At 34.9% G+C, this 19,046-nt stretch overlaps 1 protein-coding gene across 22 annotated transcripts in view; it reads left to right on the top strand.

The window, feature by feature from the left end:
* The first annotated feature begins 253 nt into the window (after window positions 1-253).
* Window positions 254-19,046, top strand: part of Rims2 (regulating synaptic membrane exocytosis 2) — a 586,271-nt gene continuing 567,478 nt past the window's right edge. For all 22 annotated transcript variants that reach the window (XM_077801030.1, XM_077801026.1, XM_077801047.1 and 19 more), the window contains exon 1: window positions 254-429. In XM_077801030.1, coding sequence (XP_077657156.1) covers window positions 254-429 — 176 coding nt within the window. The remainder of the gene's footprint in view (window positions 430-19,046) is intronic.

Genomic DNA, 19,046 nt, shown 5'->3' with positions numbered 1-19,046 from the left:
TTGCCAGCGCTTGGCCCCGGGAAGAAGAAACATTTCCCGAAGCGATCTCCTCAACCCTCCCTTCCCCACCGCGGTCGCCCTCCCCTCCCCCTGCTCTTTCTTGGGGGAGGGGGGCTGTCGCCTCAGATTGAAGGCCATTGATTTGTATGTATTTGTCCCAGTGCCGGAGGCTGCCCCAGCCGCCGGCGTCCGTGCCGCCGCTGCCAGTGGAGTTGGCTCCCTGCTTCCCTAGGGTGGTTCAGGTCCACCAAACATGTCGGCTCCAGTCGGGCCCCGGGGCCGCTCGGCTCCCACCCCGGCGGCCTCTCAGCCGCCTCCGCAGCCCGAGATGCCCGACCTCAGCCACCTCACCGAGGAGGAGAGGAAAATCATCCTGGCTGTTATGGATCGGCAGAAGAAGGAAGAGGAGAAGGAGCAGTCAGTGCTCAAGTAAGGACCGGGCTCCATCTTCCCGCCTCCCTCCTGCCCCTCCGCCCCCTCGGTCGCTGCCCTGCGGCCGCCTGCGCCTCCCGATCGCCACCCTCCCTCCCGCCCGCGGCGCCCCGGCCACGAGGGCTGCAGCCGACGCCGGCCGCCGGGGCTGCTTTCTGGGTGTCAGAGCGTGGGGGTGTGTATCGCGGAGGGAGGGCGCGGAGGCCGGCTGAGGTGACGGTGGCGAGTCTTTGGGCTGTGTAATTTGCCCCGGCGCCCTCCGGCTTTCCCCGCCGGCCAGTTCAGTTCCGTGGTTCTGGTGGGGATGGGGCTGGACCCAGGCTCCTGGTTTCCCTTTTCCCGCCCTCCCCTCCAGGAGGCAGTGACTGGGACAAGGAATCCAATATGGCCGTGCACAGGTGCTCCCTGGCCGGACCCGGGTGGAGGCGCGCCGGCCCGGGTTGCGGGCGCCGCCGAGGGTCCCTTGTCCTGCGCCTCTGCGGGGCCGCTTTGTCCCCAGCTCCGGGAAGAGCGGAGCTGCCCTCGGTAGTCGCCGGCAGGAGGGCGGCGGCACTGGCTAGGGGCCTAAACTCAGTAGTGTTTCGGGTGGGTGTGCGATCGCCGCCATCTTCCAGCCCCTCCCCCTCGGCGGGTGCTAACACCCTGCACTCTGCTGCTCTTCCTATTTGCAACTAGTAAATCTGTGTAATCCTGAAGAGACTCCAGTCCGTATCAGTATTGTGATTTGGCTTGCTTCCTACCTCGTGAAGTTCTACTCTTTGTGCTCGTGGTCCAGGCAGCCCGGATTCTGCCCAGGGTGGGAGGCGAAAAGTAGCCCTAGGCATTGGTTAGATGCTGTGTAACTTCAGCACTAGGGAACTGTCCAGGCAGGGTTATCGGTATCTCTGAGATTGCTCTCTCCTGGGTGTAACAGATTTGTTACTACAGGTTTGCTTTTAAATGTTTCATGGTTATTTGAGTTCTCTGTTAATACGAAAGAGATTGTGCAAAACAAGTGCAACCTTTTTGTGTTTTTCCAACTCAACTTTTTTCTTTTTTCTGTTTTTGCTTGAAATGAGTTGTTTACTGAAAGATTATCTTGTAACATTAACTTGTTAATGTATCTTAATATATCAAGATCAGTTTATATATCAAAGGTGGGACCGTTCTTTTGTTATGTCATCAAATATACTTTCCCCACATTCTTCATAGAGACATACGATTGAAAGTGTCGGGTTCCTCTATGAAGGAAATAACACACTGACTTCTACTCAAATTTAAGAAAACAGGTTAAGTTCAGTATTTCGTGCATTTATGAAGACATATTTTTCGTGGTCCACACATATATATATTTTTCCATATTTTAATAAAAAACACTTCATGTAATTTATGGTAGCAAACTTATGCTAAAAAATCTCATATTAGAAAAAAGATACAATTTCATGATACATTGAAGGACTAAGAGAACAAATGTATTTCTGATATATTAATTGAAATTAAGAATTACTTCTTCAAAGGTAACTTCTGTGTTTGAATATTTATTTGGGAAAGTGATTTATTAGTTGGTATGGGGTATGAAAACTAAGCAATTTGAACAGATTATTTCAACTAGTGAAAGAATAAAGAATTATTTTTAAAAGCATTTTTAGCACACTCCTAACTTTGCTTAACTTTATTGTGGATACTACAAAGCCAAGCTTTTGAAAATTTACAATTTTATGTTTAAATATATGAATTTTTACTTTTTGTTGTACTTGCTAAAAACTATTGTTGCCAAAATGATGCTTAAGGTATAGTTCTTTTTGATCCACACATTTAAATGTAAAATGTGTTTTTTTTAATAGTGGGGTACATAATTGTGTTTATTGGCTACTTCATTACAATTCTACAGACATCTATTTAACATATAGAAATTTAAGTCAACTTTTGAGTTCTGAATTAGGATTATTCAAAATGAACAGTATATTTCATAGGAAAATGTTTTAAAGGTTTTTTTTAGGTAGCTGCATGAGTATATGATATATACATATGTAAAACTACATATTATAAAGATACATATGTTTGTGCATTTAATGTGCATAATTTCAGTAGACATAAAATTCTCTAAATATATATTCATGAAATATATGACATTATGTCCATAAAATAAGTATTTACGTATCTAAATTTATTTATTTAAAATAAATTTATTTAAAATATCTATTTGCATTTCTACCTAACAGTGTTGGAAAGGGATCTTAACCTCAAAATGGCTATATGATTTCAGAACTATTTTTACATTGATTTTAAGGAGTTACTTGGAGAGCTGGGTTTGTAGCCTAGTGGTAGAGTGCTTGCCTAGCATGCGTGAGGCACTGGGTTTGATTCTCAGAACCATATATAAATAACTAAAATAAAGGTCCACTGACAACTAAAAGATATTAAAAAAAAGTTACTTGGAGATTAAAGCATAATATATTTAAAAATTTAGTTTTAAATATTGTTTAAAATGTTTTGTAATAAAATAAAATTAGGCAAGGAAGTTGAAGAATAGAATGTATAACAGAATTATATTAATGAGAGAGAAATCATTTTGAAGAATTTGACAGCTTAATAAGTAGTATATTATCAGTATTGGATATTAAATAACAAATATGATATGTAGGAAAAATACCAATATTCTTCGGGGATTACTATTTCTAAGAAAGTTTTAGGTTGTGACCAAATTGGGCTTTCTCTGTAGTGGTACTCATTTAGTTGTAAGTTAATATCTATTTTGAGAGGTCATAGGGAGAAATAAACTGAAATCCAAATTCATATCTGTTACCTTTTAACAAATATGTTAAAAATGAGTTTGAGGGCTTTGTAATGTTTTGAACAACTAATAATAAAAAATGAGTTTGAGGGGCTGGGATTATGGCTCAGCAGTAGAGCGCTCCCCTAGCATGGCCAGGACCAGGGTTTGATCCTCAGCACCGCACTGCAAAAAAAAAAAAAAAAAAAAAAAAAAAGGCATTGTGTTGTGTCCATCTACACCTAAAAAATAAATATTAAAAAAATGAGTTTGATGTGTGGAAGAACTTGAAACTGTTTTATGAAAATATTTTTGCATGATCTGTGTGTTTCAATATTCATATTAAGTGTTAAGCAAAGTGAGATGTGCATACCCAAGGGTATCACATAATGCTTTATTGGAATACAGAAAGAAGGTATTAAAGTTTCTATTTCTATTTAAAAAAGAAATTAAACTTCATTAATATTTAATATATAGATTTACAGTACTAACATACACATAATTTTTAAATAAATGTGCATGTCTTAAGAGGTTCATGCTTGAGATATTTTTTCCTTATTTTTATTCATGCATTGTTACATAGTGGTGGAATTCATTGTTACATATTCAAGCATGTATAGTATATAACAGAGTAATTTGGCCAATATTATTTCTCAGAATTTCCCCTGTCCTTTCCATTCTCCCTCCATCTACCTAGTCCCTTTTTTCTACTGATCTCCCTTTGATTTTCATAAGAACCATCCCCCAGGTTTCTTTTTCTATTTCACTCTTGTTTCCACATATGAGAGAAAACCTACTACTTTTGACTTTCTGAGTTTGGCTATTTTGCTTAACCTAATGTTCAAGAGATATTCTATGCATAAGAGTAGGCATATATATACGTCAAATATTGTATATCTATTAGTGTGTGTGTAGACATGTTTGCATGTATGTACACATGTATGTATTTATGTAAATATAAAAACAAATTCTGTAAATATATAGCAGTCTTATACATTTTAATGACATAATATCTCATTTGATGAACTTTCTGTAATTTCTTTATTATCATATTTATGGGTATTTAAGTTGTTTCTAGCCACGCACCTTCCCCTTTCCTCTTGTACTGGGGAATGAGCCTAGGGGTGCTTAACCACTGAGTTATATCCCCCAGCCCTTTTTATTTTTTATTTTAAGACAGAATCTCAATATAAAATAACACATAATAAAAATTTACCTGTGTCTGCTCATCTCAAGGATGGTTTAGCTCTTTGAACTCTGGTCTTAGGACCAGTATTCTCTTAGGGAACAGTTGTGAACTGACTTCTTTTATTGTTTTAGCTATTCTAAAGAGTCTATAAAATACATATGAATCATTAGAACTTGGATATAATTACAACTTGGGATATAGTGGGTTGGGATGGCAACTAATAGAGTAATGGTAAAATGATGAAAAGGGAGAAAGAAGAAAAGAGGACAAAGGAAAAAGGGGAGAAGGAGAAAGGTCAGGGCTCTTTGAATCCATTCATACTTGGAAGAACTCCACTTAATAGCTTTTAAAACTTTTTTTCTTCTGTGTAGTTCATGCCATATAATTTTTCAAAACTCCTGGCCTCTCTTATCAAAATTTCTCTGTTCCCATTGATAATAGTTGCAGTGAATTTCTTACCCTCTGGCTTTGTTTCATCCTTTGGATATTTTAAACTATCACACAATCTTTTTTATATTAGGTTTAACTGCAATAAATTTCCTTCCTTGTATATATTCCTCCATCACCTCTAATGGAGTTTTGGAGATGTGAATGTATTTTAAGAATATAGACAGGACAGTGGAATGAGATGAACATCAATACCCTAAGTACATGTATGAAGACATGGATGGTGTGACTCTACTTTGTGTACAACCAGAGCCATGAAAAATTGTGCCCTATGTGTGTACTATGAATTGAAATGCATTCTGCTGTCATATATAACAAAGTAGAATAAATAAATAAAATTTAAAAAGAATATAGACAGGAGATTAGCCATGGAAATGACATGTTGAAATTGGTGAAGATTGTGTTTCTCTTTTCATTAGCGTGCTGAATTATTTCTAAACAGGGTCTTAGAAAGTGTATTATGAAAAGGAGATAAATTTTATTGAGTTTTGAGGTGAGAAGTTCCATAGTTATGACTGGAGGTAGTATTATCCAAAAGGGAAAGTTTAGACTCAGTTGTGATACAGTATCTCACATACTTCTTCTCTAATATTGTTATCTAAGAATCGAAGGCAAACTGGGCTCCGTGGCACATATCTGTAATCTCAGAGGCTTGGAAGGCTGAGGCAGGAGGATCACAAATTTGAGGCCAGCCCCAGCAACTTAGCATGACCCTCATTAATTTAGTGAGATATTTTCTCAAGATAAAAGATGAAAAAGGGCTGGGGATATAGCTCAGTGGTTGAGGGCTTCTGGATTAAATCTACAGTATCAAAAAAAGTGGACACACACACAGAGGAAAAAAATTGAAGGCAACTAGATAGTATTAGTTTTGCAAGAATTAGCAACTTTTATACAGTTTATATATTATGAACATTTATTATATCTATATTACATATACATATCAGAAGCTCTAATGTATATTTTCTGTACAACATACTACTAGCTAAATGCTTTTTAAAGGTTTTAGGATTAAGTTTTAGATAATTTTATATTATAAACATTTAATATTTTTATGTAACACTACATAATTTGTTAGTTTTTGTCAAATAGAGGGTCTGTATAAATGCTGCTTTAGACACAGGAGAAAGATGACATTCTTTGTCTGTTAATGACTTTTTTCTTTTCTTTTCTTTATGTTCTAGAAAGGAAAAATGGCTTGGCAGTTTTCAGCATCCTGTATCTAGTTTCCAGGCTGCTTAAAACTAGGGGGAAAGTACACAAGCAATATAATTAGCAGAATAACCACAATGATGTTTAATACATTGGTATTGTTCAATTCACAGATTGAAGTGATGCTCACATTCTTCTTATTTTGTTGGTCTGTGCACCTTCAACAACAAAATCTCTGTTGTAATTAAGTTACAGACTGAATGTTTGTGTCCCTCAAATTCATAAGTTGAAACCTATATCCCCAGTGTGATGGTAATAGAAGGTAGGGCATTTTGGGGGTGACTAGGACACAAGGGCAGAGCCCTCACTAATATGATTAGTGCCCTTCTTTAAAACAAAAAGGCTCCATAGAGCTCCTTTATCCTACTACCATGTGAGGTTATGGTAAGAGAGTGACCTATAAACCAGGAAGAAAGTCTGCATCATACAATGAATGTGTCACCACCACCTTGAACTTGGAATTCCTAGACTCTGGAACTATGAAAAATAAATTTCTGTTGTTTATCAGCCATGCAGTTTATAGTACTTTAGTATAATGGCTCAAATAGACAAACACATGGAACAGTCCAGTAGTCACCATGCAGATGAAATCCACCTTCCTTGTAAATTGTGTATTTATGAATTTTATGACTAAGACTTTAGTTAGCTTAGACCAGACAATCACTGAAGAGAGATCAAAGAAAATTTAGTACCGTGGAAGTACTTTTGGAGTTAACCATTGCACAGATATTTAAAGCTTCTTCAAAGTTAAATAAATAAAAGAAAATTACAGAGAATTTGTTTTAGTTAACATGATGTTAATCACAGTAATGTAAACTGAACATAAACTTGGTTGGAAGAAAAAAATGTCGTAACAGGGACAAAGAATGCCATCTTTCTCGTGTGTTTAAAGCAGCACTTATTCAGACCCTCTATTTAGCAAAACCTATCAAATTTTGTATGTGTTACATACAAAAGTCTCTTAACACATGTAAGTATTCATGTAAACACATATGTTATTCATGTAAAGTCTAATGGGCCTGGATGAGAGTAGTTATCCACCAAAACGTAGTCAGATGAACCTATCTAGATGCAAGGGGAACTGGAAAAGCTAATCCAGAGTCAGGCAGCTGCTCCACAGCAACAGCTTCATGAAATGAAAATACAAATTTTTATGACTTCCTAGCCATCTCTACCATAAAATTCATTTTTGACAGAAAAAAATATGTTAATGAAATATTGATTATTTCATGCTAAACACAGCTTTGGGTTAAAAGGAATTATGTATATTAAAATATTTTTCATCTATGTGTCTGGGAAGCAAACTATTAGAAAAATGATAGTAATTACCTCATATGCCAGCAAACAGCTCATGTTTCCACCTGTTGAAAACTGGGTTAGGTCTTCGTGTTCTTATACAAAATAGCTGCCAATATCTTAAGAAATGATTGTTTTGGGGTCATACTTGGAAGAAGTTACTTCTCTTGGCCATGAGAGCTGTTGGTTATGGTGTGTGGTATTTTAATTAAACTAACAAGCAAGCACTGGCCAACAAATGAAATCAATGAGAACAAAATGTATTTAATAAATATTATTTTCATCAACTTTTCATTTAGTTATTATGTATTCCAGAATTTGAGAAATTAAACCTTTTTGCTAGTGTTAAACACTGTTTTGTTTTTTCCTTATCATTGGTTTATTTTTCTATTTGAAATAGTTAGCATTTTAGAAACCAGCAATAACAAAATTTCTTGGACAATAATAAAGGTGGTATTGTGGTGCTAGAAAGCTAAATGGATCCTCAGAGAGAATGTTTGAAATTGGATCATCTTATAGATGAGTTCCAAAACAGAAACAATTTAAAATCAGAGAAATTTGAGTATAGATATTTAAATAGCTGATTCAGAGGGTATGAACCTTGAAAACATAAATCTTTAGAATGAAGGCTCAGCGATTGGAATACAACTGATGAAGTTGAATTTCTGGATGATAAAGGAAATAAAGAATATTTCCATGTCATTAGTGATCAAGTCCTCAAGTTTATTTAACAATAATGACATAATATAGTTAAGCTAAACAAATGAAGTAGTCAGTGTGTGTAAGTAAAGTGTTTCATTTGAGGTAATCTATGGCTAAGGCTACCTTAAATTAAAGAGATTTTGTAATACCTATATCTCATGCTTAATTTCCTTAAGTTTTTTCCCTTCAGTTTTTCAGTAAAGTTTCAGTCTACTTTTGTTGATATAGTAAGAATTTAGGGTACCCATAAAGGAAATTCTGTAGTACCATAGGTTGTCTCAGCTGAGGATCTGAGAAGGAACATGTAGAAATGGAGAAAGAAAAGGGGAAATCCAGGAACATGGGACTAGTATTTATTTATTTTTTCCTTTTTTTAAATTGATTTTTTAAAAAAATAAATGACACCGGAATGCATTACAATTCTTATTACACATATACAACACAATTTTTCATATCTCTAGTTGTATATAAAATACGTTGACACCAGTTTGTGTCTTCATACATGTACTTTGGATAATGATGTCTACCACATTCATCATCCTTGCTAACCTCCTACCCCCTCCCTTTCTCTTGTATTTAGTTTTTATTCTAAGTGTGTTCCATACAAGGTTTTGTTTGAATTTGAATGTATCTGTAATCTTGTAGCAGGACTTGAATGAGGGAACTAACATTCATTCAATGTCTACTTATACTAGGATTCAAGTCATGATGCTTTTAAGTGGAGGAATACTGATTTGGAATTAGATATTTGTACTTAGATCTTTCTACCTCCCAAACCCATTCTCTTTCCCTTACATTGCCATTTATTTAGTCTTATGGCAAACAGTAAGAGCATATAGTGCTCAAGTGTCTGGACTCTGGAGTCAGACAGACTGGGTTTGAATTCCACTGTTACTTAGTATCTGTGTATCTTACTGTGTTTATTTGCAAAATGGGGATAATAATAACACCTATTTTAGAGACTGTTTTGAGAATTGAGTTTACATAGTAAAGTCCTTAGAAGAAGGTCTAGTATATAATAAGTATCACTTAAGTGTTAAAATAAATAAGTTAGGAGAGGAATACACTGACAACTATGGAGAATATCAATTTCATCAATAAATACTTTTTATTTCTCAGTGCTAGGGATTGAACCCAGGGGCACTCTACCACTGAGTTATATCCCCAGTCTCCTTCCCATCCACTTTTTTCCTTTCCTTTTTTTTTTTTTTTTAAATTTTTGTTTTGAGACAGGATTTCACTAAGTTGTTCACACAGGTGTCGAACTTGTGATCTTCCGGCTTCAGCCTCTGGAGTAGCTGTGATTACAGGTGTGCGCCACCATTCCTGCAATAAATACTCTTTAAACACCCCCAAATTTTAATACCTGTTGAAAGGACATCGCCACATTCATCAGTAAATAAGACTTAGATCTTCCAAGTTTATTCATAGTATTACTTGCATTAATTTTTTTTCTAACAAACTTGGTGGCTTAAAAGAATGCACATTTATTTTCTTACAATTCTGTAGATTCTTCTAATTTTAGTCATCTATAAATTTCTGCTTGGCATGAAAAGAAACATATTTATATATTTCTGGGAATAGTTCAGAACATAATTTTTTTTGGGGGGGAATTATTCCCTCACATTTTTTATTTCAGTAGAAATAAGTTTGGATATATTTTTTATAAGTTTGGATATATTTTTATATATTCCCATATTATTTAGTTTTTACAATGTATTTTTTATCTGAGACACAAATTCCAGAATTACATCTGTGAAATAAAATTTTACAGTATACTTTTTTATTTTAATTTTTTTTCATTTGTTTCTTTTAGATACATAAGATGGGAGAGTGTATTTTGACATATTACACATACATGGAGTATAACTTATTCTAATTAGGATCCCATTCTTGTGGTTGTACATGATATGGAGTTTCATTGGTTGTGTATTCATATATGAGCATAGGAAAGTTATGTCTGATTCATTCTACTGTCTTTCCTATTCCCATATCTCCTCCCTTCCTTTCATTCCCCTTTGTCTGATTCACTGAATCCTTGGGTTTATGATACATCATCTTCAAATTAACTGCCAATTAAGCTCATCACTTCTTATTAATTTAACACTTTCTTCCTGAATTAAAATGTTGATCTAACTGGAGTGGAGGGATTGGAGGCAAGAAGTGTGAATGAATTGTCCTGCATTCTGCACATAACACTTAAGTATTCTCCCTAAGTAGCCATTTTAGTGGATAATTTTATTTATTTTTATAGGGTGAAGAATAAATAATTTTACCACATGACTAACAGTGAAAAGTCATTGAAATATTCACAAATGCAACATTTTCATTATCTAGATGGTCATTTTAAAGACTCAGAGTAAAGTTTATATTGTAATACAAGTAAGGAAAGATTTGGATTTAATCTTTTCACAAGAATATGGTTTTGCTTGACATGTTTGGTTGAACAGTTATTTCTTTCCTCACAATAAAGTATATTATCTTCTCTTTCCTGTAATTACTAGCTAAAAGTCTCATGTAATTAAAAGATTTAAAGTGTAAAGTATAATCAATTTTTTTTCTTTGTTTTTATTTGTTTATTTTTTTATGGTGCTGAGGATCGAACAGAGGGCCTCACATATGTGAGGCAAGCACTCTACCGCTGAGCCACAATCCCAGTCTTAATCAATTGTTTTGACCTAGGTGTATGAACATTGGAAGTAACTGAAATAAAGTAGAAAAAGAAAAAAAAATAATGTCAATTCATATTGCAATGTATAGTTTCATATGTTAGTATAGATTAAATGTCAGAGTCCAGTCAGAAGATAGAAACTACAATAATAATTTGAACAAGGACATTTTAATGCAAAGGACTAACTGAGGCAGGGAGCAGCCTTTTCTTCTAGGGCTAAGGCAGACTACCTACAAAAGAAACAAATTTGGAAGAAGTTTCTTCCTCCATGGCTTATCGGAGGGTGTGACTGCAGCACCTATGCTGCCACAGACTGGGACAGGCAAGCAGGAAATCATGTGTGGGTTTTTTGGTGGGACTTGCTGATATGCTTGCTGGGATACTCAGGAAACAGTGGGAAAACTATTAGGGTGCCAGCCAGTCTTACTGAGAAACTGCCTGCTGGTATGTCACAAAAACTTGCTGGAAAGATGTTTTTTTGGGATCTGTGATATATGCTAGGAGATTTAGTACTACTGAAGTAGCCCTTAAGTTCCAGGCAGCCATGAACTATACAGCAAAAACAATAAAACGCACAAAACGTGGAAGACACCCCTTCTTCCTTCAATGTCATTATGGCTCCCTCTACTGACAAAGCTCAACATTGTGCAACTGGCAAAGGAGAAATGATGAGTCCATACAAAATAGGGCAGAGAAGGGTGTATTTGGAGTGTATGGGCAATAAACTTATAGTAGGCCAACTATCCATTATCTTAAAACAATGTAGGTTTATTTCTTTTACATGCTACATATTTTCTCTGGGTTGTTTGTCCATGTCATTCTCATTCTGAGAGAAGCTGCTTTCTGGAATATTGTGAGCAGATGAAAAGGGAGACTGAAGAATTGCAAGTAGTTTTTTCTCAGAAATATGTATACAACTTTTGCTCCCATCTTTTTGTCCAAAGCAAGTTACCTGATCCTGTTTAATTCAAGGTAGAGGGAAGTATAATTTTTTCATGTATGGAGAAAGAACCAGAAATTTTGCTGAAAAATGTAACTACCTCAGGATTGATAGGATTGGCATTAAAAATATTATGTAATGCCTTGGATAATTATTTATAAGTCATTTTTAAAATTTTGTCTTATTTGCTTTGTGGATATTATGAATTTTAGTAAAAAATAGCATTGATGCTCTTAACTTCTAGGTCAGTAAACTCAAAATAGACAAGAAACATGTTTGTGTAAAATAGTGAAATGGAGAAAAAACTTATGCAACAAGAAATATTTTTGAAGGCTAGGTACAAATAGACTATTTTCAAAATTTTGCATTTTGAAAATTTTTATTAACTAGTGCTTACAATATAGCACATGAAATATGAAGTCTCTTTATGCTGAAAAAGGCTTTTTCATTTATGGCCTTGGATAGGGGATAGAAAACAAGATTTAGGTGTCTCGATTAGAGGTCCAGCTCTATCATTTACAAGCTCCGTTATCTTGAAGAAGTCACTTAGAGTCCCTAAACTCTATAAGATGAAGATTAAAAACAAAGGTTCACAATCCCTTAACTGAAACTTTGGTGCTAAACATTTGAGAATTCAAGTATTTTGGACTTTAGAAATGTAAAGTTGCATATACCATGTAATATGTAGCTTTCAGCAGGGCCAGGATAGCAGTGCCAAGTGAAAAGTATGAATATTTACAGGTAGATTAAATAAAGATTACAGCCTCATCCCAATTCAGGTCAGGAATTGACCCAGACTTACAAAAAAGTTCTTGTTTTCAGAGCTTTTGGAATTTTAGAATCATGGTTAAGAAATTATGGGCCTGTGGTATCCTTATCACAGTGTTAAAGTACCTCTGTATAAGTTACTGTAATATGTTATAATCATAATGGCCATTGACATTATCATTATTATTATTAGACACTTAAAATGGTATTTAGAAGAAAGAATTGAAAATTAGGTTTTGCTGTGATAGGTTTACTTACATAGGCCAATATTGGGGTGTTTATTTTTGCACATTAAAAACTGGTCATATAACTCTTTTTTTTTTTAAATACCAGGGTTAGCTGGGTGTGGTGGTGCATGCTTGTACTCCAAGTGTCTCCGGAGGCTGAGATAGGAGGATGAGTTCATCCCCACAAACAAAACAAAGCAAACAAAAAAGCCCCCTAAACACAGTGTCAGCTATATGCAGCCTTTAACTGTAGTCTCTCCTCAGAAACTTGGAACACACAAAGTGATAAGTAATTATTTTCCCAGGGATGGGTACACAATGCATAAAAATTAATTTACTACATACAATGAATGCTTTATTACATTAGATCTTAATTCTCTTCTAGACCTCTAGTTGACAAAAGCTAGAAAAAGTCTGTAAGTTTCAGCATGCAAGTAAGATCCTTCATGAACTGTCTTCCATTTATTTACGGTTTTTAGATATCTCTTTTCCCCGTCACTGTATACTTTAATTAAATAGTACACTCATTTAATTTAGTGATTTCTAATCTTTTATATGTCATGCCACACAGAACTTAAAATGATGGATGTGTATCTAATATTGGGTAAGCTGGGAGAGATTTGGGGACTTGGGACTAGGTAAAAAAGATCAATCAACATTTTCTATTATAATATTAGAAGCAAAACAAAATGCAAGCTATGGAAAATAGTAAATGTTGAATCATGGAAATTTTAAAATAAAATCTCAAAATATAAAATGAAATGGTTAGCTAGTAATTATGAGCTTTTTTTTTTTTTGTGGTTCTAGGGATTGAACTCAGGGCCTTGTGCATGTGAGGCAAGCACTCTATCAACTGAACTATATCCCCAGTCTCATGAGCATATTTTTAATATTAGGTTTAATTATTTGTTTTTAAGTGTGTATATATATATATATATATATATATATATGTGTGTGTGTGTGTGTGTATGTATATGTATATTATAATTCCAAAATTGTTTCATGATGATTTCTTCAAGTTCTTATTGGTAATCATTGATAAGAGACTCTATACAAGTAGTTGATAGAAACTGCAGGAAAGTACTTATTTCTTTTTCTCCGATTGATGGCAACTCCAAGTTACCCCCTCCAAATTTTAATTCAAAGGCAGCAATATTTTTTGGTCTTCATCTTCTTTCACTGGCAAATGTAATAGTTTTTTTTTCTGATAATGTGAATGGACTTCTAATCCATATTAATTTAAAAAAAATCAAGTATTTAAGAATAATGTTGATATTTTCCCTCAAGTATGCTCTAATAGTCTTAATTTTTCTTAAGGACTTATTGTAACATTGGCTATTGTCAAATCATCTAAACATCATTTTTCTGAAGCTGAACTGTTGCTTTGAATCTATTAGTATAACTTTGTCATACTATTTTATATGAAAATATAAAATATGAAAAATAGATTTTCATATAGTTTATGGGAATTTTTGACTGAATTAATTGAGGTGTTAAAAACTGTACATTAAGTGTTGCCACAGGCCTTGCCCCCCTCTACCTTACTTCCTTGGGTGCTGGGGATCCTTTTGGGGATTAAGGTCAGGGTCTTGTGTTTGCTAAACTAACAGTGTACTACTGAGCTGTGCCCTCAGTCCCTAAACCATTTTTTGAAGTCAGTAATTACCTTTCAAAGGTTTGTAAAGTGAGAAACACTAACAATTTTGATGATAATTTTAAACCATAGACTTAATTTTTTTCTTTTTTATTGGTTCTTTTTTGTTATACATAATATTATGATTCATTTTGACATAATTATAAAAGCATGGAATATAATTTGTTTTGATTCATTTCCCAGTTCTTGTCCTTTCCATTCCTCTCTCCCTTCCCTTTTTCCCTTCTCTCTACTGATCTTTCTGCTATTTACTTAGTTTTATTTTTTTTCTTCAAATCAGTGTCTCGTACATGTACATGATGGTGAGATTCACTGTGGTATATTTCATATATGTACATAGGAAAGTTAGATCAGATTCATTCCACCGTCTTTCCCTAACCCATCCCTCCTTTTTTCCCTCCCTTCCCCTTTGTCTACTACATTGATCTTTCTTCCTCCTCCTCCTCCTCCTCCTCCTCTTCCTCCTCCTCCTCCTCTTCCTCTCCTTTTCTTCCCTCCTCCCCCTTATTTTGAATTAGTTTTTCCTATCAGAGAAAACATTTGACCTTTGACTTTTTGGGGACTGGCTTATTTCATTTAGCATAATAGTCTGCAGTTCCATCCACTTATCAGCAAATGCATAAAGTCTTTCCTTTTTTATGGCAGAGTAAATTTCACTGTGTATATATATCACATTTTTTAAAAATCTGTTCATTAGTTGCAGGGCACCTAGGTTGGCTCCATAGACTGGCTATTGTGAATTGAACTGCTATAAACATTGAAATGGCTGTGTCACTGTGGTATGTTGTCTTTAAATCTTTTGGATGTATACTAAGGAGTAGGATAGCTGGGTCTTATCATGTTTCCATTCCTAGTTTTTTGAGGAATCTCTATACCAGAGAGATATCTCTAACCACACATTCTAGAGTGGTTGTATTAATTTGCAGTCCTAGTAACAATATATGAATGTACCTTTTCCCCCACATCCTTGCCAACCTTTATTGTTACTTGTATTCTTGATAACTGCAATTCTGACTGGAGTGAGATGAAATCTCAATGTAGTTTTAATTTGCATTTTTCTAATTGATAGAGATGTTGAACAGTTTTTCATATATTTGTTGACTATTGTATTTCTTCTTTTGAAAGTGTCTGTTTAGTTCCTTTGTCCATTTATTGGTTGGGTTATTTGTTATTTTGGTGTTAAGTTTTTGAGTTCTTTGTGTTTCCTGATATTAATGCCCTGTCTGGGGAGCAGGTGACAAAAGATTTTCTCCCATTCTGTAGACTTTGTCTACATGCTCTTGTTTTCTTGCTGTGAAGAAGCTTTTTAAGTTGATGCCATCCCACTTATTGATTTTGGATTTTAGGGATCTTGCACTTTTGGAGCCTGGTTAAGGAAATCAGTTTCTGAGTTGACATGTTGGAGTATTGGACCTGCATTTTCTTCTAGCAGTTGCAGGGTCTCTGGTCTAATTTCCTGGGTCTTTGATCTACTTCGAGTTGAGTTTTGTGCAGGGTGAGAGATAGAGCTTAAATTTCATTCTACTATGGATATCCAATTTTCCTAGCATCATTTATTAAAAGGCTATCTTTTTTCCGATGCATGTTTTTGACACCTCAGTCTAGTGTCAGATAACTGTATTTATGTGGGTTTGTCTCTGTGTCTTCTGTTTCATTGGTCTTCATGTCTGTTTTTTTTTTTTTTGGTGCCAAAACCATCCTGTTTTTGTTACTATAGCTCTGTAGTATAATTTGAGGTCTGGTACTGTGATGCTTCCTGCTTCACTTTTCTAGCTAAGGATTGCTTTAGCTATTCTGGGCCTCTTATTTTTTCAAATAAATTTCATAATTGCTTTTTCTATTCCTATGAATAATGTCATTAAAATTTTAATAGGAATTGCAGTAAATCTGTTTAGTGCTTTTGGTAGTATGGCCATTTTGACAATATTAGTTCTGCCTATCCAAGGAGATGGGAAGTCTTTCTATCTTCTAAGACCTTAAATTTCTTTCTTCAATGTTCTGTAGTTTTCATTGTAAAGGTCCTTCACCCCTTTTGTTAGATTTATTCCCAAGTGTTTTGTTTTATTTTATTTTAAAATATTTATTTTTTAGTTGCGGCTGGACACCAAACCTTTGTTTATTTTTATGTGGTACTGAGGATCGAACCTAGGGCCTTGCACGTGCTAGATGAGCACTCTACTGCTGAGCACAACCCTGGCCCTATTTTATTTTTTGAAGCTATTGTGAATGGGATACTTTTCTTAATTTCTTTTTCTGGTGATTCATCATTGGACTATAGGTACACGATTGATTTATGAGTTTTGATCTTGTATCCTGCTACTTTGCTGAATTCATTTGTGAAGTCTAGAAATCTTCTGGTGGAGTGTTTTAGGTCTTTTAGTTTTTTGTTTTCGGCAAACAGATAATGTGAGCTCTTCTTTTCCTATATGTATCCCTTTAATTTCTTTCTTTGGTCTAATTGCTCAGCTAGAATTTCAAGGATTATGTTGAATAGGAGTGGTGAAAGTGGGCATTCTTGTCTTTTTCCTGTTTTCAGAGGAAAGGATTTCAATTTTTCTCCATTCAGAATAGTGTTGGGCTGGGGTTTGTCATATATAGTCTTTATAATGTTAAGTTACTTCTAACCCTCGTTTTTCTAGTTAAACTTAAACTTTAAAATAAAAACATTTTTTTACCACTAAGTTACACCTCCACCCCTTTTTATTTTATTTTTTATATTTTTAATTTATTTTTAAAGAGAGATAGATAGATAAGAGAGAGAGATTTTTTTTAATATTTATTTTTAAATTTTCGGCGGACACAACATCTTTGTATGTGGTGCTGAGGATCGAACCCAGGCCGCACGCATGCCAGGCGAGTGCGCTACCACTTGAGCCATATCCCCAGCCCTATTTTTTATATTTTTGAGCAAATGAAAATACAAAGTGGCCAGTGTTCCATACATTGAGGTATGGAACAAAAGACAAGTGGCCAGTTAAATTTGAATGTCAGATAAACAACAAACTCGATTATCAGTATATCCCATGCAATATTTTAGAAATATTTAACACTAAAAAGAAATTCAATGCTAATCTGGAATTCAAATTTAACAGGTTATCTGACAATCCTGGCGCCATCATTTTTTATTTTATTATTTTTTGTTTTTTGGTATTGGATATTGAGCCCAGGTATGCTTTGCCACTGAATACATTTCCAATCCTTTTTTATTTTTTTATTTTGAGACTCATTTAGTTGTTGATCCTTACAGGCATGCTCCTGAACCCCACCAAAGCTTTTCCTTTGAATACATAATAAAATGAGGTATGAAACAAAAGAATAGTATTCTGATCCCTTTTCTTTTTATAAAGTCAACAGTTGTTAGGACTGTAACAACTTGGAATTGATTAGATTCTTCATTTTGGTAACATTATTTGATGTTGAATTCATACCTACAGGCAAAATTTTATATTCAAGAGCTTTTCTGAGACTAAAATAATGCATTACTTGAATTTGAGACTTTTCTGAAAAGTTGGAGAAACTTTTTACTTTCTTGTCATTGTAATTTTACATAATATTGCTGTAGTAGTTTGTTTCAAGGTGTTAATTTATCCATTGAAATATTTTATTTGTTTTTGGTACATTTTTTGGGACAAATAATATTTTTTAATCATTTTTCTTCAGGGGGCTGTATGTCAGTTATTAACAAAATTTTGTTACTTATTGTAGATCATTAATCTGCAATGAAAACTTTAGCTAGTAATATTTTTGATTAGTGTTGTGTCTATATCCTCTCATCCCCTTATGACACTTACTGATAGCATTGAAAATGTCATTCATTCTTTTTGGTTCACTGACTTTCAAAAATAGTGTTGGCAGTTTTCATACAGACTATTTAATGAGTTCTGTAATTGTGCTTTGTTATTTTTCACTTGCAAATCTTTTTTAAATTTTAATTATAAGACAGCAGACTGTATTACAATCCATATTACACATATAGAGCACAATTTTTTATATCTCTGGTTGGATACAAAGTATATTCATACCATTCCTGTCTTCATACATGTACTTGGGGTAATGATGTCCATCTCATTCCACCATCTTTTCTACCCCCATGGCCCCTCCCTTTCCCTCCTATCCCTTTGCCCTATCTAGAGTTCATCTAATCTTCCCATGATCCCCCTCCGAATCGCACTACGAATCAGCCTCCTTATATCAGAGAAAACATTCGGCATTTGGATTTTTGGGATTGGCTTACTTCACTTAGCATTATATTCTCCAACTCCATCCATTTACCTGCAAATGCCATGATTTTATTCTCTTTTTATTTTGCTGAGTAATATTCCATTGTGTATATATTCCACATTTTCTTTATCCATTCATCTACTGAAGGGCATGGCATCTAGGTTGGTTCCACAGTTTAGCTCTTGTGAATGGTACTGCTATAACCATTGATGTGGCTATGTCCCTGTAGTATGCTGTTCTTAAGTCCTTTGGGTGTAAACCGAGGAGTGGGATATCTGGGTCAAATGGTGGTTCCATTCCCAGTTTTCCAAGGAATCACAATACTACTTTCCATATTGTCTGCACTAATTTGCAGTCCCACCAGCAATGTATGAGTGTGCCTTTTCCCCCGCATCCTAACCAACACTGATTGTTGTTTGTATTCTCATAGTTGCCATTCTGACTGGAGTGAGATGAAATCTTAGAGTAGTTTTGATTTGCATTTCTCTAATTGCTAGAGATGTTGAACATTTTTTTCATATATTTGTTGATTGAT

The sequence above is a fragment of the Urocitellus parryii genome, chromosome 7 (genome assembly GCF_045843805.1).
Source record: "Urocitellus parryii isolate mUroPar1 chromosome 7, mUroPar1.hap1, whole genome shotgun sequence".
NCBI lineage: Eukaryota > Metazoa > Chordata > Mammalia > Rodentia > Sciuridae > Urocitellus > Urocitellus parryii.
Note: the sequence above shows the minus strand (reverse complement) of the source record. Positions and strands in the feature narration are given on the sequence as shown.